The sequence below is a fragment of the Sceloporus occidentalis genome, unplaced genomic scaffold (assembly GCF_023333645.1).
Source record: "Sceloporus occidentalis isolate IW3139 unplaced genomic scaffold, rSceOcc1.0.p SCAF_3, whole genome shotgun sequence".
NCBI lineage: Eukaryota > Metazoa > Chordata > Lepidosauria > Squamata > Phrynosomatidae > Sceloporus > Sceloporus occidentalis.
In genome coordinates, this window is record NW_028316983.1 from 220,154,511 (window position 1) to 220,177,801 (window position 23,291).

Below are 23,291 nucleotides of genomic sequence, written 5' to 3' on the forward strand. Positions count from 1 at the left end.
CCACTTGACAAACAAGTACTAAAGTTACATACACTGTAACTTTGTAAACAAATAAACGTCCTTGGAAGAAAGCTAAGTCACCAATCAAATCCCTGAAACACCTAAAAAATTATAGTTCTTTAGAGTTCACTTTACAAATATGATTGCTTTTTAAAAAAATGTTAAATGTTAAAAGGAAAGCAACCATACCTCTAGCAGAGGCTGGCTGATGAGAAGGTTCATCCATTTCTTCTTGTTTGCACAGTGTTGTGTCCTGATTGTATTACTCCACTCTTTCTTCTTCCTGCAAAATGAAGGAAACGATCTCATGCTTCCTGTTGCTGGTTGGACTTTTTCCTGTCTCAGCCAGGGAGAGACGTCTTCCAGGGATACTTTCAAGTCAAAGAAATGATGCTCTGGTACTTGGTGAGTTGCAGTGAATTTGTCTCAAGCAAACAAAAACCACTCTATAGAAGTTAAGGTTTTTCCCCCCCTTAGGATGGTTTTGTGGAGGATGTAAGAGCAAGTTATAAGGCAGGGAAAGGGAAAAGTAGGTAAGTTTTAGAAAAGGATACTTGTTTGGGGAGTGGCAAGTAGTATTTAAATTGCAATAATATAGATTTCTGCAAACTTCTTTTCTATTTATTTCAGTTTAGAAAGTAAAGCTGGGTGATAATTCCAAAAGAAAAAGTAACCATTGGCAACAACAGACACAGAGAAATTAAGAAACCCGAATTCCAATTAGTCTTTGCAGTGCCTGACCATGGAGTGGATATTTTAAGTAGCTTTTTAAAGGAAAAAGAGACAGGACTGAAATATATTGGGACAAATATTGCATGCAAGTTAACATTATTACAACTGCTCTTTTAAAATTCAGAATTTTCTCCAGAGTGGCAGTGGGATCGGAAAAGTAGCAAGAGGTTGATTTGGAGAAGGGAATCAATAGGAAGGGAAAGATCCCTCTTTCATCACTGATCTCTTTTTTCTTTTTGCAAATGTTTTTTTCTACAGTATTTAAAAAGGCACATCAGGGTGTTGCTGTGTTGCTCTGTAGTGTAATGTCTAGTTTTGCACTTAGAATGAAGCATTAATGTTAGGAAAGTGTTGCTGTCAATAAGATTAATTATTTGAATAACCTTGGAATGAATTTGTATGGTTAATTTATTCTGCTACATGAGCTCATGAATGTTTCTGTCCCTGTTGCTTAAGAGATTATAATAAACACTAAATTCCCAATAGAGTTTTAGGATCTAATTTAAAGAGGTTAGTTGCATGTTCACAATTCTTATTTGATTCTTAATATTATTGTCTTTGTTGAAACGGACTTATAAAGCTTCTGGTAGCAAGAGGGTTGGGAAAGAATGACATTCCTGTTCTTTCCTTTTTTGACTAAATTAAATTAGTTGTAAATCAAATTTAGATATGTGGGCATTGTCAATTGAAGCAAGTAGTCCTACATTCCACATGACATTTGCAACTGTATCATTGGGTAAAACTTTTCATTTGTTCCAATATATTCTTATTTCTAAGAATTTATATAGCTAATTATAGTGCATGTAAACAATCCTCTGCTTTGGAATTCTAATAGCCTTAGCAGAAGATTATAAGCCCTTTCCGTATGACAATTAGTGTTCAAAACCTCAACAGTTTAAAAAGCTGATGCCAAAACCCATTAGCAGCATTCCAGAACGATGCCTTTTGGAGAAATGAACTCGGCCCTGGTTCATGTAAGCAGTCATAGGCCATCCAAAGTGGAGTGGAGGAACTGCATGTCACTTTAAATACAAAACCAAGTCTTTCAAAGATAAGTAGATTTAAGTCTATGAAAGCTCATGCTGCCAACTGCTTTCTTCCAGTTAGTCTCAACGATGCTACAAGATCTCTACATACAGATTCCACACGGCTATGTCTTTGAATTCATACAAAGATAAGTTTGTGTTAGTCTTTTCCTTCGCCGTCCTTCTTAAATGAATGGGAAACAGTCCCACAACCATGGACACTCACAGAATGGACTCATTATTATGTCCTAGAAGTTTTGAATCAGCAGCTCCTTTTCCATATTACAGCGCACCCATTGCTTCACCTACCTGAATGTATGAAATGAGACTTAAACTTTTTGAGCATGAGACTAATATGTCAGAAAATGACTATAGCCTCATTCCCACTACCTTTTAAACTGGATCGCAAATCAGTTTGAACCTGTTATTTAAACTTGAACCAAATCGCTGAAGCAACTCGGAGAGGGGGCCATGCGCTAGACCCATTTAACCTGCATCTTTTTGACGCTGATTTTTTCTGCGTCTTTTTGGATAAATCGATTCCATGCAAGTGTGAACCAGATGCAGATCAGAATCAATTTAAATTTGCCCTTCAGCCAGCTGGAGTGAGTCCATTTTGAATCAATTCATTTGTCAATGTGAACCACAAGCAGGTTATTTTATTTTATTTTGCAGCAAGAAAATGTGATTGGGGCAAGTGTAGTGTGAACCACGCTCCGCTGCCGAACCGATCCATCGATTTGGCTCACAAAGCAATTTATTTGTAAGTGGGAATGTGGCCTATGTATGTACCCTGTTCTTAAGAGAGCCTACTCTGTCCTTTATACTTAGCAGAATCTGGTTTCATAAGCAGTAGAAAGCTAAAGTGTCAGGTATGGAGAATTTCAAAGTCCATGGCAAATGAAATGTAAAAAACAAAGTGACTTTTCTTGGACAAATCAGAACAACCAGTTGAGTCTCTAGGTGTGAAGCCATAAGGAGCTGAGTTAGGGTTGTTGTGTTTTTTTTAAAAAAATGCTTTCTTTGACAGTACACTGTGCAAGAGAGAGGCATTTCTGTAGGTACTATATAGGAAGAAGTAAAAGGTGTTTCACTCCCCATGGTGCCTTGTCTAGGAGGTTTCTTCAGAGACTTCAGCTAATTGGCCTGATGTGGTTGCAATTCTTCTATCCAGTTGTCTGTCCCATTGGCAAAGTGAATAAGAAACTGTAAACTGACATCTAGTTAGGGATCTGTGGCAACTGCTAGTATATTTACATCACATCTCATATATCCCATGTACTTGGAGCACAAAAAGGTTTCACAGAAAGGAACAGTGAAATGTTTAACCCCAAATCCTGAGCCATGTATAAAGCTATTTTTTAACCTTCTGACATTTTTCAAATACATCTGAATCAACAAAGAGAATTCCAGCTTCAGGCATGGTTGGAAGAAAAAACAATAAAATACATCAAACTCCTCAGGTTCAGGGCCAGACATCCTAGTTTGGGCTCATCTCCAATGATGACTAAACTAACGATAGCCCTTCATATCTATTTTTTTCCTTGACTTCACTCCTATAAATATCCCTTACATGTTATCTGTGCACAGTTATTACACTGTAATCATTAGTGTTTTATTCTACTTCTATTCCAGAGAAGAAATAATTAGGTACAGCAGGGAGATAATAATATGGAAAATGGATAAATATGCCAGCATTTCTGCATTGCATTAGCAAAGGAATGCCATTATGCTCATTTTGGCACATGTTTATTAACCTCTGATTATGAAAAAGCTAGCAACCTTTCTGTGATCCTGTATCTGAGAAGAAAGCAACATTGTAGCTGCAAATTAATAAAACCATACAGTTACTTCATAGCCCACAAATGGTATCCTTGTTCCATGCCCACACATTTCTTGGGTTGCTGAGAAAAGTTCTGTAATGAGTCTACTGGAAACATTGGACATTTCCTGTCTCTCAGTAAGTCACAGAACCATGTGGTTAGTAAATATCTCTCAACAGTTTACTAAAAAACGTGATAGTACACAAAGAATATAATCTAATGTGAAGTCAAAGGCTTTCATAGCCAGCACCCAGAGTTTTTTGTTGGTTTTTTGGACTATCTGGAAGAATTTTTTTCTGACATTTTGCCTACATCTAATTAAATAGACACAAATTCTCCTCTCATATCCTCCCACCCCGAGGCCTTGCCATTCACCAGCAGACCAACACACAGATTAACATGTAAATCACTTCCTCTCAACCAAGGGCCACACACCTCCATACCCCACACACCTTCATGCCACCATTCTTTGAAGATGGCAGCCACAGATGTAGGCAAAATGTCAGGAAAAAATTCTCCTAGAACATAGCCACATAGCCCAAAACCCCCACAAAAACCAATATAATCTAATTTTCTTTCATTGTGTCTCAAAACACATAAGATGGAACATGGTTGCTTTTGTGACGGAGTAGTTACTTCATAAAGTCCAGCCTGCAATTATGAGCCTATAACATTGAATGTTTAAATTATATGTAACTTAACACTAGCCTAATTTTTAAATTCCAGACCACAGTATTAACCTCCCACTATATAAAGGAAAGAACATCCCCAATAATCACTGATTGATGAAGCCTACAATATGTGGGTTATACAGTACATTTTCATTTTCTTAGTTGTCATTTTTAAAAAAAACTTAATTGGGCAATTAATTTCAATTCAATCTGGTAGAGGTTTCTTTCGTGTAATTCATGTGTATATTTTATTTTACTTTTCTTTTTTTCCAGAAGAATTTTGCAGTAACAAACAGCTCGACCTTGTGTTCATCATTGACAGCTCTCGTAGCGTTCGCCCTTATGACTTTGAGAAAGTGAAAGAATTCATCTTAACCATCCTTCAGTTTTTGGACATCAGGCCAGATGCCACTAGAGTGGGACTTATCCAATATGGCAGCACAGTCAAAAATGAATTTTCCCTGAAGACATTTAAGAGGAAGCAGGATGTGGAGAGAGCAGTGAAAAGAATGATGTACCTTGCCACTGGTACCATGACGGGATTAGCTATTCAATATGCAGTCAACATTGCCTTTTCAGAAACTGAAGGAGCTCGGCCACTCAGTCAGAATGTGCCCAGGGTTATAATGATAGTGACAGACGGAAGACCGCAAGACCCTGTTGCAGATATTGCAGCAAAAGCCCGGAACTCAGGAATCCTAATTTTTGCTATTGGTGTGGGAAAAGTAGATATGAATACACTGAAATCTATTGGGAGTGAACCTTATGAAGACCATGTCTTTTTGGTTGCAAATTTCAGCCAGATTGAAAAGTTGACCTCTGTGTTCCAGACTAAAATCTGTGGTAAGGCATTTAACTGTACACTGAAAAGGCTTTATTGAAGTTATTCAGTCATTAAAAAGAAATGGAACAATTATATCTATATGCATAAATAGAGATATGCAGTGTTTTAAAACAGTGTTTTAAAAAGAAAATGGATGTGCTAGAATTTTTGGCTCTGGAATCAGATATATCAGTAAAAGCAAGTTGTAATCTTTGTAGAAAATAGATGGCTTTCTTGATAAATACAGTACCATAAGAGACTATCACACCAGGGCCAATTCAGCAATAATCGTAGTAATGAAAGCTAATACAACACTAGCGCTATAGCACTCCATATTTTCACACAGTCACATATTCACACGATTATTGTGGCATTACCATATAATATTGCAATCACGTTTCTCACACATCCATGAATGAATCATTAGTACATGGAATTGATGGTTTCATGCATATGTTGTTTCAGTGCTGTGGTGCATGTCTTGAAATCATGTTTCCATCCTGCACAGAATTAAAAGACAACAAAAGAAAATTTATTACTTCACCATATTGCTTTAATCCAGTGTAAATGAAATTGTGCCCCATACCTCAAAAGAAGACTAAAATCCACTGCAAAACTGATCCTGGCAAAAAGAACACTCTGAGGCTGGGAGAGAGCCTCCACTGCAATGAATTCTGGGTATCCCTTGTTGCTTCCATATTAGCGCAAATGAAGCACGATTAACTTTCACGCTCTTGCAATCATGCTTCATTTGCCCTATTGAGAAGCCTTTCACAGGGTTTCCCGTGAATGGTTTGTTGATGGAGCATTCCTAGTTTTTCACGGGAGTGGTAAAACTGGATGAGCATGATATCATCTGAAAATATTCCACACAATTGTATGATTTAGCCAGGACTATGCCTTTTTCCCCTCCCCCCATCTGATAATCTCCATAGGCAATAAATTCAGATGTAACAACAAACAAACAAACAAATGGCTTGTAATTATGTGCATAGATTCACAGTGAGTCTTGTGCTTGAACACTCCTCTTTTACACATGTGGAAGAAATTTAAAGCTGCTTGTTGCATTTTGTAGCAAGCCACTATTACCCATTTTTATCTGACTATGGTAAAACTGGTTGATTCATATGTGCATTCCAGGAGCAAACCGTATTTTCTTATCCTTGTTTGTTTATTAATTCTAGTTTGTGCAAAGCAAAATTTTCCACATTTTAGCTGAAATGGAAATTTGCAATTTTTAAAGACCATACCCTTTAATTTCCTCTCAAACACTAAGAAGGGAGGAAGAGGAGGTAGAGCATATTAGCACAAGGCTTTATTTTTCACATATACATAAGGAAAAACAGGCAGGATACAGACTGACCCTTTGGGGCGGCCTGCACCCGCCCCTTTCCCCAACAGATCGGGGCCTCAGCAGCCACAGTGGCAAACCCAGAGGCCCCGATCCACCACTTTTCCAGGCCTCGAGGAAGCGGCAAAACGCCTCTTCCCTGCAGCCTGGAAAGGGGTGTCCTTGGGGCTTCATGCCCCAAGGACACCCCGACAGCAGCAGGAAAAGGGAGAAAGGGGCCACTTGGCCCCTTTCTCTGTGTATCGCTGGTGCGGTCGTTTAAAGGCCGCACCAGCGATATGTGCAGTGGAAGGAGCTCTGAAACAGAGCTCCTTTCGGCGCCACTGAAAGGGCGCCAAGACATAACGGCTGCACCGCGCATGAACCGTTTGGGTGCGATGCGGCCATTACGTCAAAATGGCGGCGCCTGTGTGTACAGGGCGCCACCATTTTGACGCCCCCATCACGTGCTAGGGTGAGGCTGGTATGGACGCTGCATCCTCGGCCAACCCCTAGCACATGATGGGGGTGGCGCAAAGGCCCGTTTAAATCGGGCCATAGTTTGTCATTATGTCAAAATCAGGCTAGCTCCTAATAGAAATAATTGTGAATCAGAAGCATATCCATTATATTCTTATATGCATCTACAGTATTTTTCCCCCTTCTGGGGGCCAGCATGGTGTAGTGGTTCAAGAGTTGGACTACAACCCTGGAGACCAAGGTTTAAATCCCGACTTTGCATGGAAACCCACTGGGTGACCTTGAGCAAGTCACACTCTCCCAGCCTCAGAGGAATGCAAGGTTCATGTTAGGGTCACCATAAGTCGGAAACAACTTAGGTGACTCTATGGCAAACCTATCATCGAGTTTTCTTGGCATGATTTGTTCAGAGGAGGTTTGGCAATGCCTTCTCCTTAGGCTGAGAGAGTGAGGCTTATCCAAGGGGCTGAGAATTGAATCCTGGTCTCCAGGGTCATAGTCCAACACTCAAACCATTACACCAAACTGGCTCTCTCTATCTTACTATTTAACTTCACTTTAATATTTATTTTTCCATGTCTATTTAAAAAATGTTTCGGACATCCTAGCTTACTCATGTATTATCCCTTAGAAGAGATAATTTTGTTTGATTTCATCTTTGTCCTAACTAGAATATTGTTTTTCTTTTGCAGTCCAACACACGTGCAGTGTAATTAAACATAACTGTGATCATTTCTGCATCAACACTCCTGGCTCTTATGTATGTAAATGTAAACAGGGATATATTTTGAACTCAGACCAGCGGACTTGCAATAGTGAGTTTTGTACCTTTATCTCCTAAGTCTTGTTGTTGTTGTTGTTGTTGTTGTTGTGTGCCTTCAAGTCATTTCTGACTTATGGTGACCTGGCTTAAGGCAAACCTAACATGGGGTTTTCTTGGCAAGAAAAGTTCAGAGGAGGTTTGCCATTGCCATTGCCTTCCTCTGAGGCTGAGAACGTGTGATTTGCCCAATGTCACTCAGTGGGTTTCATGACTGAATCAAACCTTGGTCTCCAGAGTTGTAATCCAACACTAAAACCACTAAGAATGCTTGCTGTCTCTCCTAAATATTATTTGTTAATACAGTCTGGAATACTTTTGTATTCAGGCACTCTGATTCTCTCACTTTTGACCCAAAAAGGCTATAAAGTTAGAGAATTAGAGTGCCTGATTTCTCATAATTTTTCTTACAAACTAGAATGGTTGTGTAAATGTTTGTGTGTGCACGTGCGCACATGCCATGCACATACATGCACACACACTTATGCACATTAATATAGGCCTATTACAGACAGCCAAAATAAAGCTGCTTCGGGTCTCTTTGGAGGTATGCTGCTTAAATGATGCATGGGTCCTAAGAGTCCGGAGGTCGCGCCAAAGCCACATTCCATTCCTAAGCACTGGAGTGAAGCTTTGGTGCAGCTTCTGGATTCTTAGGATGCATGCATCATTTAAACAGCATACCTCCAAAGAGACCTGAAGCAGCTTTATTTTGGCAGTCTGTAACAGGCCATAGTTTGTTTTTATTTATTGGTTGCAGTCACAGCCCACATTTCCTTCAGTGAACACAAGATGACATGTCCAATCCTCTTCCTCATTTCATGACATAGTGGAGGCGTAAATCTTGATATCCACAGTCCATCACCCTAACCAATACCCTATGCAGTGTAACTTATATCTTAATGCCATTAAGCTGTGCTTTCCTCTACTTGTTGTCATTTGCCGCTACTGACAAAGGCCCGGTACAGACAGGCGCTTAGCAGCATCCTCCCGGTGAACCAGGGCTAGATGAGGCTGGACATTTACATGCCCAGCAGCCCTACTGCGCGAGGGGGCCAACATCATTGCTCACCCTCGTCTACACGGGTGGCACTCTGATGGCGCAAGCATGGCACAGTTCCCAAACTGCACTGGCTGGAAGTGATGGTTGCTACAGCAACAATGTGAGGCAAAAACGGGTGGCATGGAGCCGCTCGTCTGTCGAGCCCCAAAGATAGGTAAATGCTCAGCATGGTAACATCATAGGAAAGCTGACTGATACTGAATTAATATACCAATCAGGGTTGGAATCTCTTCTCTGGCATAGAAATCCACTAGATGACGTTAGGCAAGTCACGCTCTCTCAGCCTAATAGGAAAGCAATGATGAACCTCCTCTGAACAAATCTTGTCAAGAAAGCCCCATGATAGCTTCATGTTAGGGTTGTCATAAGTGGGAAATGACTTGAAGACACATGACAACAAAGTGATGTTATAGCTCCTAGTGTGCTATGTGCTGTCTTTCCACAGGCAGGCAGTGAACTGTTTATTATGGCTCTCAACATGTGGTAGAAGGGTGTTTCAATGTGCTGTTATGTGCTTTTATCTTCTTTATTATGTTTAAAATTCACTTGCTACTTGTAATAGAATTGTTTGATTAATTGTCTTTTAATTATTGTTTAGTAACATTTTAGCTCTACCCTATTTTAATTTCTTGAGAGGTGTCTTGTGTCCCATACTAAAAGAAAGGCAGGATATCAATTAAACAAATAAACAAACTCCTCACATGATTCTCTCTCTCAATTGGGAAACCTTTTACATGACATTGTTTTGTCTCACATATTCTTTTTCATCTGTGGTAGTGACCTCTATACTTCCCTTTACAAAAAAATATCCATTACTAAATTTCATATGAAATATTGCCATTGTTGCTGCTTACCTTTTCCTAGAATAAAGGTTTTTTAAAAATATTTAAAAAACAATTTTTTAAATTAAAAAAAACATGAATCATGAGATCTTCACCCCAAAGAAGATTTTTTCATTGTTTTTTTCATTCTACAGAAAGAAAGAAATTCACTGCAGCAGTGTGTTTCTGTCAGCTAGAGCAATAGGGCATTTGGGCACCAAATACTATACAAAACGTGTTACAGCCTTTCTGTAATATATATAGCATTGCTGAATGTGTATACACTCACAGAGGACTGCTGTATATATAACCATTTTCTCTGAGGCTATTAAAAGGATCTTGAGTCAAACACAACGACATTTTTATCCTCTCTGTTTATTTAGTGGCTCTTTCCCTGCTCTTGGGAGCTTTTGATATCATCAACCACAGTTTCCTTCTGGGCTGCCCCTCTGGGATGGGACTGGGGGCACATTTTTCCATAGTGGCTCCAGTCCTTCATGGAAGAGCAGAAAATGGTTTAAGGGGATGCCCATTCAACATCAAGGTCATTGGACTTTGGGGTCCCTTAGGGCTCAGTTCTGTCCCCCATGCTGTTTAATATCTACATGAAAATGCTGGGAAAAGTGGTCCAGAGATTTGGGGTTCAGTGTCACCAGTATGCTGGTGACATCCAACTCTGTCTTTCCCTTCCATCTAACTCCAAAGGAGCTGTTTCAGTATAAAACTAGTGTCTATTGTCAGTAATGGATTGGATGAGGGTGAAGAAAATGAAACTTAATCCAGACAAGACAGATTACTTCTGATCAGTCATTAAGCAAATCACTGAATAGGTATTCAGCCTATTCAGCCTATTCTATTCTATTCACTCTCCCTGAATGCCCAGTTTCAGTGGTGGCCAGGAGTGTGCTTGCATAGCTAAAACTATTGCACCACCTGCACCCATCTTTGCGATGTCAGGTGGCTACAGTGACTGGCACATGCCTTGATTACATCCCCTTTGGATTATTGTTATGCACTCTATATGAGCCTACCTTTGGGATACTGCATAAACTTTAGCAGGTCTAAAATTCTGCAGCCAGGTTACTGACCTGGGCTGACTACAGGGATAATATAACACCCCAGCTTAACTGGCCACTAGTTCATTTCTAGACTTTATAGTCCTAAAGAGCTTGGGTCCGGATGCCTAAAAGACTGTATCTCCCTATATGAGCCAGCCAGAGGGAAGGCTTGAACTACTGTTGCAGGCCCATTTGGTAAGGACATGAATAGACTCTTTTTGGTGGCTATTCCCAGTCTGTGGATTTCTCTTTAATGAGAGGGTTGGTTGACACCCCAAAATATGTAATCCAAGATTTTTTGTTAATGTGACTTTGTTCTTGGAAGCTCAGGAGCAAACAAGGTCAAAGATGTATTCCTCACATGACCTCTGAGCCTCTGCAGAAATAAACCAGTCCTGTACTTTGATAGTACATTATCAACATAAACCAGATTTATTTAGTTAAATGTGAGCATCACTTGTCAGTTAATTCTACATTAAGCTGTCAGTCGTCAAACCATTTACTCTTTAATAAACCTTCAGAAACACTATACAAAGTCCATATTTCATTAAAATCAGTAGCAAAGTTCACATTGATTATATAAGTTATGGATTTCACTCAGTGGTTGCATCCTGAAGCCTTTTATAACACGTAAGGCCCATTGAATTAATTGGCTGACTTATACACACAGGCAATATGACTTATCCAGGACTCGGCCTTCTCAAATAAATGGCTTTAAGGCTGCAACTTTCAATATTTTAATTCCTTTCTTTGATAGGCTACCATTGATTTGCAGAAGATCCTGGACCTGAAATGACTTTTCATGCCTTGTTTTTTTATGCAGTGGCAGACATATACAAATGTAAAGCATCAGTAGAATGCTTTAGGATATGTATTTTTGTATTAATAAACAGATAGCATAAAATAAAATATCAACTGGAAATCAATATATAGAGCCATTATGATTTTCTTTCCTAAGGGGGAAAGTGCATCTTATAGATAAACAACATTCTAAAGAAACATTTTAAAGAACTCTCTGCTTATCTAGACAAAAATCCAAACCTATAACAAGTTTTAATAGGGGGGAAAGTATGCAGTGCTCTGGGAAAGCCTGTATACAATGTATAAATAATCATGCTCCTTTATAAACAAGCAGCTGCTTCCTTCACCAAATAGTTCATTTCTATTGAAAGTTGTATGTAAACGTTAAAAAAACAGTTTTACACATCAGTTTCTAAAACTAAAACCAACTTTAGTTGGGGGGGGGGGACTCTCAACGACACTGTTTATATATACTGGACTAGTGTTAAAAATGACTTGTTTATATCCATGTCTCTCCAACATTAATCTTTAGATTTGTCCAGATTTCCCTGTTAATAAATTCTTGAGGCTGTAAAAACAATCTGAACGTGAAAGGATGAGACCACTTTTTTAAGTCACTGAAGGAGGGGCTATTGTTAATATTGAATTTCTAAACATAGGCATAAATCCAGTTGTTACTCTCTGCTAGCACAGACCTATTGAATCAGAAGAGTTAGTATAAACCAAGCTCCTATTTATTCAGTGAGTCTGTTTTGTTTGAAAACAACAGTTCGATTTAAGCCTTAATGTTTAGTGAGTTGTCTGTATCTGAATGGTAATAGATTTAAAAAAAATACATATTGCAAAATTGTTTTCCAATTATCTAATTTGAAAGAAAAAATTCTAAGGTAATAGGGCTGACTTCAGAGAGTAATATATATACTGATACCAGTCTGCAAGTAATGCATTAAGTTTTGGTTTGATTAGAAACAATTGTGTAGTACCTTGGAGCGCTGGTGCCACAACAAACTACAATTCCCAGAACCCCATAGCATTGAGCCATGGCAGTTAAAGTAGTAGTATCAAACTGGATTATTGCTGCAGTGCGGATGCAGCCCCAGACATTTTTTCCAGTACTGCAGGAAGGACATCTTCATGTGGGTTGCTTCTCTCTCTTGCTCACATGAGGATGCACAATGTTATTCTTTCTCTCTGCAGTGGAGGAAGGACAGCCTTATGTGAGCGTGACATACTTGAGATTGTGCTTCTTCTGCTGCTGAAAGTAAACATATCACAGAAGAACTTACATTTATTTCAATTTCATTTTAGTATATGGTCTATAGTAGCTTCTGGGGAAAATGGGGGAAAGCCCCCTGCTGAGCTTGCCTACCTGTGGTTTAAATTGAACTTCAACAGGTTTTCAAAGTCTGTTGCAGCAGAATCCGACAGCAGTAAGTTTCTTTATGGCCTAAACTATGGTTTAGAATTTCATGTTATCCTGACATGGCAGGTTTATATGTGTTATTCATGTATCTTTTATTCATTGGTTTTGATTATACATTTCTAATCTGCATTTTGTGGCTGAAGTGAAGGATAGAGAGAATGCAAAAAACAGCAGCCAGTTTGTCAGTGAATTTCATAACATCTAACCTATTTTTAATTTTTGCAGCCCAGAATCTATGTGAGGTAAAAAACCATGATTGTGAACAGATATGTGTAAATACACCCGGATCATATGTCTGCCAATGTTATGATGGGTATGAACTTCTGGAAGATGGAAAGAGCTGTTTCCGTATGTATCTGTTTCCAGTTGCTCCTTACAAATTTACTATGATAAAAGTTTTAACATTCCTCTTACCTCTTGAAAGTATTCTTATTTGCATATTAAGCTTTTTTAATGTTTGGAATTGTAACCATTATGTTTGGAATTGTAAGGTTATCTTTGGGCACACCCAAAGATTTGTGCAGCGCAGCAATAATATCTTTTTGTCTTCAAACATAAGCAATTATGTCATATCAGAAATGGCCAAAAGAAAGTATTTCCAGTTTCAAAAGCAGTTTGCCTTGTGAGATTGGATGCTAGTGAATCACATAACCTCACATCATCCATAGCCATCTGCAGTTCTTTGGATCATATCTAGTATTAACCAGCATCATGGTGAGGGCATATGGAAGTTTAACTGGTGGTGCTGTGTCCATGTGTATGTCTCTGAACCTTGCTCACTACCTTCTTCCACAAGACTGCACCCTTGTGTGCAGTCCTTAGTATGCAGCTAGCAATCACTTTCTTATTCTAAACTAAGCATGTGTTATTTAAATCTCCTAGGCCTATTTTTGTACGCCTTACCTCTGTGTGGCAGATTTAAAAAGAAAGACAGTTTTATTGGTGTCAAAATAGTTAGTTACTTGTTTCAGCTCCTATGCATGAGGAAAAGGGCTGTTTAGATAAAAACCAGATGAGAGGATGGTTTAAATCTCCACCGTGCATGGGCTAGTCTTGATCTTAACTGGGACCACACATACTTACCTTAGAATTTTTTTAAAAAATCAGAGAAAGCTTTAGCTGCATATGATAGTGTATTTTGACTCCTAATTATAACCAATTTTCATATTACCATGGTGTCATGCTGGTTTCTTAAAGTTCATTTCCATTCTCATGAAGAAAGTAACATGAACTTTATTAGCTACAGTGAAACCAACGTTTCTAGTTTTCAGTGTTCATTTTTCAGCATGAGAGATTATCAAAACTGCTATGGTTGAGATCCATAAGCTATCAGCTCACACATTCCTTGTGGAAATACAAGATTTGATGGAAAAAAAGTGACCACAAAAATCTTAAATGTGATGTAAACATTCATATGATGTAAGCATATGGGGATAAGATTGGAAAGGAGGTCATGAGCAGCAGCAGTTTCTATAAGTAGCAGAACCCTGATAGAGGCAGGAAAACCTAGAGCTGCGTTCCCCAAATAATCACCTTTTAATGGTACATCTTCTTCATGTAATTAATAAAAGGAGCTCTCACGGAACCTTCTTTATTCAGAGTAAAGCTATTGGTTCATCTAGCCTAGGGTTGTTGACATTATCTTGGGCTTGCTTTCCAGGGCTTTAGGTAGCTTTGCCTGAAGGCTCTAAGACTGGACCTGGAATCATTTACATGCAAAACATATGCTTTATCACTGACTTACACAGTCAGCCCTCAGTATCTGTGGAATGGCAAGCCCACATTGTCCCCAATGGCAGTGTATGCATGTGGCTGTGTGCCATTACTCTCTGTTGTCCTCAATGGTGGTGTGGTCATGTGTGCACACCACCATTGAGGACAACATGGGCTTAAGCATCCACGGATTTTAGTATCCACAGGGGGGTCCAGAATGGATCCCCTGTGGATACCAAGGGCTGACTGTATTATGAACAGTGGTAGTTAATATATTGTTTCTAATGTCATGATTTGTTGGGCTGTTTCCATTATGTTGTTTTCTTTATCAGGCTTTTAGAAGAACATCTTATTTTATTAAGAAGTGCTGCTAGAGCCTAGATCTTTGCCTTTTCCAGTTTCAAAAAGCACACTGAAAAAGTATATAAAACCATACTGATTATATCATGTGTTCAAGGTTGGGGGGGAAACTAGACTCATAAACACAGTCACACCCCAAGACTTCTCCAATTGTAACCAAAACAGTTTTCCACAGCTGTACATTCTCTTCTGCTATCTTCACATTCAAAGGCTAAAACCCATAAAACATACTGCTGTTAACAGCAACAGCTGTTTTATGTTACCACTTTGCATGAGGAATGGGTCATTCTGAATTGTAATGAGTATTTTACATGCAACCTTCCAGTTGCTGAATGCACAAACAAGTTTTTATGCAATTGTATATATGTGCATTTTATATCTACCAACAGCATTCTTTTTAGGCTTTTAAAAGATGTGTACAGTCGACCCTTCTTATACACGGATTTTTTATACACGGATTCAAGCATACATGGTTTGAAAATGTTCAAAAAAAGTATAAATTTCAATTATCAAACCTTGATTTTCCAGTTTTTATGAGGGACACCATTTTGCTATGTCATTATATTCAATGGGACTTGAGCATACACGGATTTTGTTATACACGGGGGATCTTGGAACCAAACCCCAGCATATAACAAGGGTCCACTGTACATTTGTTAGAAAACCTGATATTTTAGGCCCTAATGACATCCCTCCCAAAGACCCTCTTTTTAATATACTGTTTGTTCATAATTCATTGAATCCAGTCATGTCAATCTGCTGCTGGAAGCCATTTCGTAAGTAACCCTGCCTACCAGGGCATACTCCAGATTACATCTAAATCTGCTATGAAAGACTAGAAAACCTTCTAGTGTAGATATTGTGGTGGACTGCTGATGTAGGAAGGGATGGGGGGGGGGGAGAATAGTGCAATATTGGATTTAATCCTAAATTTGTGCAGAGGTAGAGAGATTGTTATTTCCTTAAAACTGTAGAACTCCCATAAACGTAATTACATTTTTTATTGTCCAAATCTCTTGCATAAGCACCATGAGACTTTCTGGTAGTTAGAAAACTGATAAGAGCATGAAGGTGACATTTTTCATACATTTTTAAAGACTGATTATAGTATCGGTTTATAATTACCTACTCTTTTGGTGGACAAACAATCTCCTAGTGACTGTATTCATCCTTAATACTGAGACAGTAGGAAGAGCTCAGACAAGTGCATCTGCTTACAAGCACCTGCTGAACTATTTGCCAGAGAATTTCCCAAGACATTTTTACATAAGCTGTTTGTTTTGAATTTGTTACCCATTTGAGCTGGAGCCTTATCACATGGGCCTTTTCTAGCATTGAAATAGCAGAGCCAGCATGACATAGTGGTTTGAGTGTTGGACTATGACTCTGGTTCAATTTCATGCTCGGCCATGAAACCCACTTGCTGACTTTGGGCAAGTCACACTCTCTCAGGGAAAGACAATGGCAAACATCTGAACAAATCTTGCCAAGAAAATCCCATGATATCATAATCTTTAGGGGTGTCATAAGTCAAAAATGACTTAAAGGCAAACAACAACAACAGCAAGGCAATCGGGACTGCTCTCCTCAATATCGTACATAGGGATGCTGTATATCACATGGAGGCAAGAATGAAAGGTGGGGCTTGTGGGCTCAGGAGCCCTTAGGTAATGTGATTCTGAATTTTTGCGTTCAGAAATAAGTAGAAAATAGAGCTATTTAACATCTCCCTCACCCCATCCTGCTAAATTTTACCTTCCTTTGGCTTTTCCCACTGGCCTTTATTATATTGCAGTTAACAAACAGAGTTGGGAAAGGAAGGGGGCAGTGATCAAAGTTTTGGCTTCTCTGACAAGGCCCAGTTGGAGGTGGGGGAGAGCGGTCGTTTTTCCATAAAGGAAAAAAGGTCTAAAAGTTTAGGAAATCACTGCAACCTCTCCTGCTTGTCTGTTCGTCCTCATTCCATGGTGGTGCAGTGGTTAAATGCCAGTATTGCAGCCACTCACTCACAAACCACAAGGGTGTGAGTTAATCTCAGACAGGGGCTCCGGGTCAACTTATCCTTGCATCCTTCCAAGATCATTAAAATGAATAACCAGCTTGTTGGAGGCAATTAGTTTACAGCTGTAAACCACTTAGAGACTATTCAGTGTGGTATGAAGCAGTATATAAATGAAGATGCTATTGCTATTCCTAACATTTGCCATGTTGCTTGACTGAGAAATATTGGAGAAGAAAACACCTGGATTGGGATTGGAAAAGAAGGCATCTGAACTTTGCATTGTACTTCCCTGGTGGAAGCAGGGTTGGAGGAGAGAGCTTCCATTGGTAGCCCAAATTGAAATTCCCACTTCCACTGGCATTTTCCCATCCACAGCACACCCACTGACCAGTTCTCCAAAGTGCAGCCATGACCTCTCCAAGAGCATTCCTCAAGTGCTATTTAACTCTCATGCTGGAAATCATAGTGCAAAAGGGACAGCAAAGGAGACCATTAATGGATTTTTTTTTGTGAAGGAGCATTTTTTAAACTAGGGAGAATGTAAGACGAACAGAGCAACAACAACATGTGGTAATCCCCTTCTGGAGGCATGAATATCCTGTTATATTTCTGCTTTACTTGCCCATGAGATAAGCCTGTAGAGCCTGGTCCACATCAGAAGGGCTGCCAGGCCCAGGAAAACCCAGAGAAATGAAGACAAGCAGCCACCAAAAGGGAATGTATTTTTACCATACATCAAAGGAGTCACAGACAGAATAGGCAAAGTGGTGAGGAAGCACAACCTTCAAATGGTTTACAAACCGACCAAGAAAATCCAGCAAATGCTTCGCTCAGCAAGGACCAGAGAGACCATCTCACAGCCGCAGGAGTTAACCGCATACCATGCAGCTGCGGACAAGTCTACATAGGGACCACCAAATGCAGGTACAAACAAGAATCAAGGAACATGAGAGACACTGCAGACTGGGCCAGCCAGAAAAATCAGCAGTAGCAGAACATGCCACAAACCATCCTGGGCATAAAAGACTGTTTGAAAACATTGAAGTTCTGGACCATGCCAACCACTACCATGTCAGGATGCACAGGGAATCCATTGAAATCCACAAACATCTGGATAATTTCAACTGGAAAGAAGAAACCCTTAAAGTGAACAAGGTTTGGCTACCAGTCCTGAGGAATAGCAAAATAAGGACTCAGCAAATGCAAATGGGAAACCACTCAGAGTCAGGGGCTTTCCCAGCAGATAATGATCACCAGTTAGCAGACACTAATCCTCTTTTGCATTAGTCTCTCAGCCTGAGGCCTGCTATCAGCAACAGAACAATACACATGCAAATCACTCCTGCATTCCCAGGCTCACACAGTGTGTGTGTGTATGTGTGTGTGTGTGTGTATATATATATAACTTTTCCAGGCAAGCATTCTCTGAAGATGCCAGCCACAGATGCTGGAGAAACGTCAGGAAGAAACTCTTCTAGAACATGGCCACGTAGCCCGAAAACCCCCACAAAAAACTATGGATACTGGCCATGAAAGCCTTCGACTTCACAATGCCAGTTTTTGCTAAAACATTTGTAAATGTGGAATCAATTGTTGCATAGAAGAAATACTTGAAACAATCTAAAGATGATTTCAAATGATACTACAGTCAGCCCTGAGTATCCTCAGAATTTTTTATCCCTGAGTTCAACCATCTACAGCTTGAAAATATTTTTTAAAAATCCCAAAAGCAAACCTTGTTTTTGCCATTTTATATAAGGGACACCATTTCACTATGCCATTGTAATTAATGGGACTTGAGCACCCATGGATTTTTGTATCCACAGAGGTCTTGGATCCAAACCCTAGCAGGGCCACTGTATTAGAGTAATGTACTGAATTAGGGTAATGTACTGAAGTATTTTAATGGTATACCACAGGTCATTATACAAGAATAATAAAAAAGCTGGACAAGTTCAAGGGAAAAGATTGTTCTCTTCCATTTTTGCACATTGCTTTTCTTTAGTGCTGGGTAAATGTGTCAGATTAAACATTAAAAATGTGCCAAATATTACAAATTTCAAAGACATAGACTAGTAAGTATGCCTCAACATATCCATTTTACCCATCAGAGAAACAGTAATCAATATGAAAACAGACCTGAAACCCCTGGGGTGCACTAACAAAATTAAAATATATCTAGATGAATGGTTTCTCATTTAATGCTGTTTGCAAGATACTGGACAGCAATGACATAATTTTACAACATTACACATACGCATGGGTGCGTGTACATGTTTTGTGTGTATCTTGCAGCCTACGTAATTTTATTGTTTGTCTTTTATCCTTAGAAATATTTTGAGCATGACAGAGTTACTGTGCAAGTGCCAATCTGCATATTATAGTTGCCGCATGACTGTTAGCTAATTTAACAAATAAATTGATTTAAAAGCATCTGGGGGAAAGAATCTACACAACAAATGCACCAGATTTTGACTATAATGTGTACCCATTGTCATGGGAATGTAAGAATAGGTGCACCAAGCATAGAGGAATAGAAGAGGCAGTATCTTCTGAAGGGGCTAAATATTGATTGTTCAACAGTTGCCAAAGTATTTTTAGAATTATATAGATTCTTATTTCTACTTATATCTCTGCTTTACTATTACTAGTTGACTTGGGTATTGGAGCTTGGGAGACAAAGACTCCAACGAGCTTACCATTGATTAATTTTGTACTATGTAACACGGTAAAACTTATATATATATATATATATATATATATATATATGTTAGATGAAGGGCAAGTCAGTAACTGCTTTTGCAGTTTCAGAATAATGTTGTGATGTATGTCTTCCTACTGATTAGTACTTTAATGCTATGGTTAGAGCAGATTGGTATTAATACCTTTTTGTCTCATATGTCATCTGGAAATTTGTGCTGGGTCTTTTAAGGGAAAGCTAATAATTGCTTTAATTTTCAATAAATGTTCCATATGACAGTCTTCAGCCTGGAAAGAGGAAGACTTTTGCCAGGAAAAAGGTTACACATCCTACATGATGGAAAGCGTAAAATTGCCTGGATTCAAATCATTACTTAATTCAGTGTAAGCAGAAACTCCCATAATGAGATAGAATAGCATCATCTGCTTGTCTGGTGAAATGTGCTTTGGACAGTTCTCCCAAGGCAGCCTAGGTCATGGCAGAGTTATAGTTCTTGGATTATGGGGGGATGCATTAATCCAAACAAAATGAAACTGATGAAAATTAAAAGCAATGTAATTTAAGAGTGTAAAAAGAAATATAACAGGATCTTGATCATAATGGCTTAGTTGGCAGTGAAAAGAAAGCCTAATTCCATAGGGTTTATATGAAACAGAACATGCTATTTTCATGGGTAAAATTTGAAATATTGGTTTTCTAACTGGTCCAAATAAACTCCTAAGAAATCATTTCAGGATTTGATATATACCCTATGTTTAATAAAAAAAACACAGTTTTAGTCCCCAGTATGACCAAATCTATTGAAACAATGGGCATTCAGTAAATCAGCACTTGGGAAAGTTTTACTGATTCAGTGAAGCTATTCTAGTTTGAACTAACAAAACAGAATAGGCCTAATTCTATAAAAACTGGCACAGCTCTATAGAGATAAATACAAATCTCTTTCAAGTATCAAGAATTCATGGAAGAATATAGAATTTTCTGCAGGAGATCTTATTAACAGGAACCCTCTTTGGATACTTGGTTATGCAATTCATAGAATGAATTTCACAAATGGTATGGAGTGTCTCTTTTGATTAGTAGAAATTTGGATAAGAAGTAGAAATTTGCTAAGGACACATGCATAAAGGAGATTACTTTTAAATCCTCTGCTTTACACACTTACATAGAGACCTTAATTTTATAGCTTAATCCCAAACAGAATAGGCCCACTGAGGCGCTGTACGGACCTCCCCTAAGGGGTGGCCTGCAGCCTCCCGTTTTAGAACCAGATCAGGGCCATGGCAACCGCACGCCGTGCCCCAATCTTGTCTTTCCGCAGTGCAAAAAGGAGCTAGAAAAAGCTGCTCCTTTCTCACTATGGAAAGGGCACCGTAGCCACCAGCACTGTGGCTTTTCAGCACTCCTTTGGCACTGCGTCATCTAGACGCAGCCTCAGAGGAGCGCTGTGATGTCACGCTCCATGTGGTGCGGCACGCGGCATCATACCTGCCTGGGGGCAGAGTCAGAGCATGTGTTATATTGACACCATGCTCCGACTCCACACCCAGGCTGGCCTTAATGACCAGTCTGTACAGCCTCCGAATCAACTGTTGAATGGGGATCAGTACATAGGTAAATTTCATGGGTTCAGTAGCTTTACTCTAGTTGAGACCACCAATCACATTGAAGCCAAAATCTTTCAAACTATGGGTTAACACAGAGGATGACAAGAACTGTGATCCAGCAAAAAACAAAACAACTTTACAAGATACGTTTGCCTTTTTGTAGTCACACATCATTTTTGTTTGGTATTTTGCTTTGTAAAGGAAGCCTAACACTGGGGTCATTCCCACTACGATAAGCTCCAATTCCTGATTCGGGGTATATGCCCCTAGTTCCCACTGGAAATCGATTCTGATCCTCATTGGATCAATTCCAGGGGAAATAAAGCGGAGCAAACGCAAAAAGCCCGGGGGGGGGGGGGTTGGTAGCAGTTATTTTGAGGTGAGAAGAATCAGTTCTGACGTGATTCCGATCAGAATCAATTCTTTCTGAGGGGAGGGACAAATGGCAGAGGGGTGATGTTTTGACAGATCCACCATCCCCCCCCCTTGGAGAACTGCCTGTAATTGTGTTTTTTTAAAAATACAATTGATAGAATATATGATTGATAGAATATGTGATTGTTTGATTTTGTAACTACTTGCAAGGCAAGTGATCTTGGGGTCTTACTGCTTTGCTTCAGATTTACTTATCTCACAGACTAAGGACAAAATAGTATGCATGTCCCTTTGAGCTCCTTGGAAGAAGATTGGGTAAAATATAATAAGTAAACAAATCAGAATGAACCATTAAGGTTTACATCATTAGTTTGGCAGAGCTGGATCCCACTGGATTTTGTTGCTCATCCCTTTAAGTGCTCTTGACTTGGGACACAAGGAGAAAATGCAGCTGCTGTCTGTGTTTCCTCTTTCCACTCATTTAGTCATGCTTGCTTTTCCTCCACCCCTGGCTTGTTGTCAAAGGTGCCAACCTGGCAGGGAGGGAAACTGAGGGATGCAAGCTCCCTCTCCGTTTCCCAGGAGGGACTGGGACAACCAGCACCTTGACCCATCAAGTGAAAGACATCATCCAAGAAATCCTGCAGGTTAGCTGCAATGCTACAGTGATTCCTTGGCTGACAACTGTAAGCCGAAACAAACAGCACTGAGTGGAAAAGAAGGCAACTGAGCCCCAACACTGCTTTACATTCCTTGGAAGAAACTAAACTGGGATATAATTTTAAAAATAAAGTAAAAATGCTTGGTAGTGTCCCCCTGGTCTTAGCATAGCTTTAAGTAATGTGAAACTGCTAAAGGGTTACCTAAAATCTGCCAGGAGGATTTAACACACTCCCTAAAGAAATTACACTTGCTAGACAAATCTCTTTTAATAACTTAATTGATGAATCTGCCAAAATGAAAGCAAGGAAGAAATTACTTAAGTAGGTGTTTCTTTTCTCTGTTGTAATAAGTGTTTTTTGTTTATATGAAGCAAATGTTTGATAACTTTATTTTTTTCCATGTAAATCCAAGAAGCTGTTTCCTTTCTAAATCATTCTCTAAGTAATGGATGAGAGCGAACAAGTAAAGCTTAATTCAGACAAAACAGAGATGTTCCTTGCCAGTTGTAAAATGCACTAGAGACAGGGATTCAGCTTGTTCTGGATAGAGTTACACTTGCCTGAAGTGGATTCATAGTTTGAGTTTGGATGCATTCTTGAACCTATAGACTCAGTAAGTAAACTTTTAACAGTAGCCAAGACTGGGGTTGCCAAATTATAAACTGGAGATTACTATTATACTTTTAATAATAATAATAATAGTTTTTATTTTTACCCCGCCTTTCCAATTGCATGATCAAGGCGGCTTACAAAACAAAGAATAATAAAACACAGTTAAAAGCATCACAATATAAAAGTCTAAAAACATCATTACAAGGGGTATGAACGGGAATCTATACAAATCGCAATTCACTAGGGGCAAGAAAAGGACAATGTATTGCACTAGTCCGGAGTCAAAAAACAAAGAACAAGGAGCAGAGAAAAAACACTATTGCCTAAAGTGAAAAAGCCAGCTGGAATAGGTGTGTTTTTAATTGTTTCTTGAAAGAAACTAAAGATGC

At 39.2% G+C, this 23,291-nt stretch overlaps 1 protein-coding gene across 1 annotated transcript in view; it reads left to right on the forward strand.

The window, feature by feature from the left end:
- Positions 1 to 290: 290 nt before the first annotated feature.
- Positions 291 to 23,291, forward strand: part of MATN2 (matrilin 2) — a 63,017-nt gene continuing 40,016 nt past the window's right edge. The window contains exons 1-4 of the mRNA XM_089517688.1: positions 291 to 405; positions 4,525 to 5,094; positions 7,577 to 7,699; positions 13,096 to 13,218. Of these exons, the coding sequence (XP_089373814.1) occupies positions 291 to 405; positions 4,525 to 5,094; positions 7,577 to 7,699; positions 13,096 to 13,218 (931 nt within the window). The remainder of the gene's footprint in view (positions 406 to 4,524; positions 5,095 to 7,576; positions 7,700 to 13,095; positions 13,219 to 23,291) is intronic.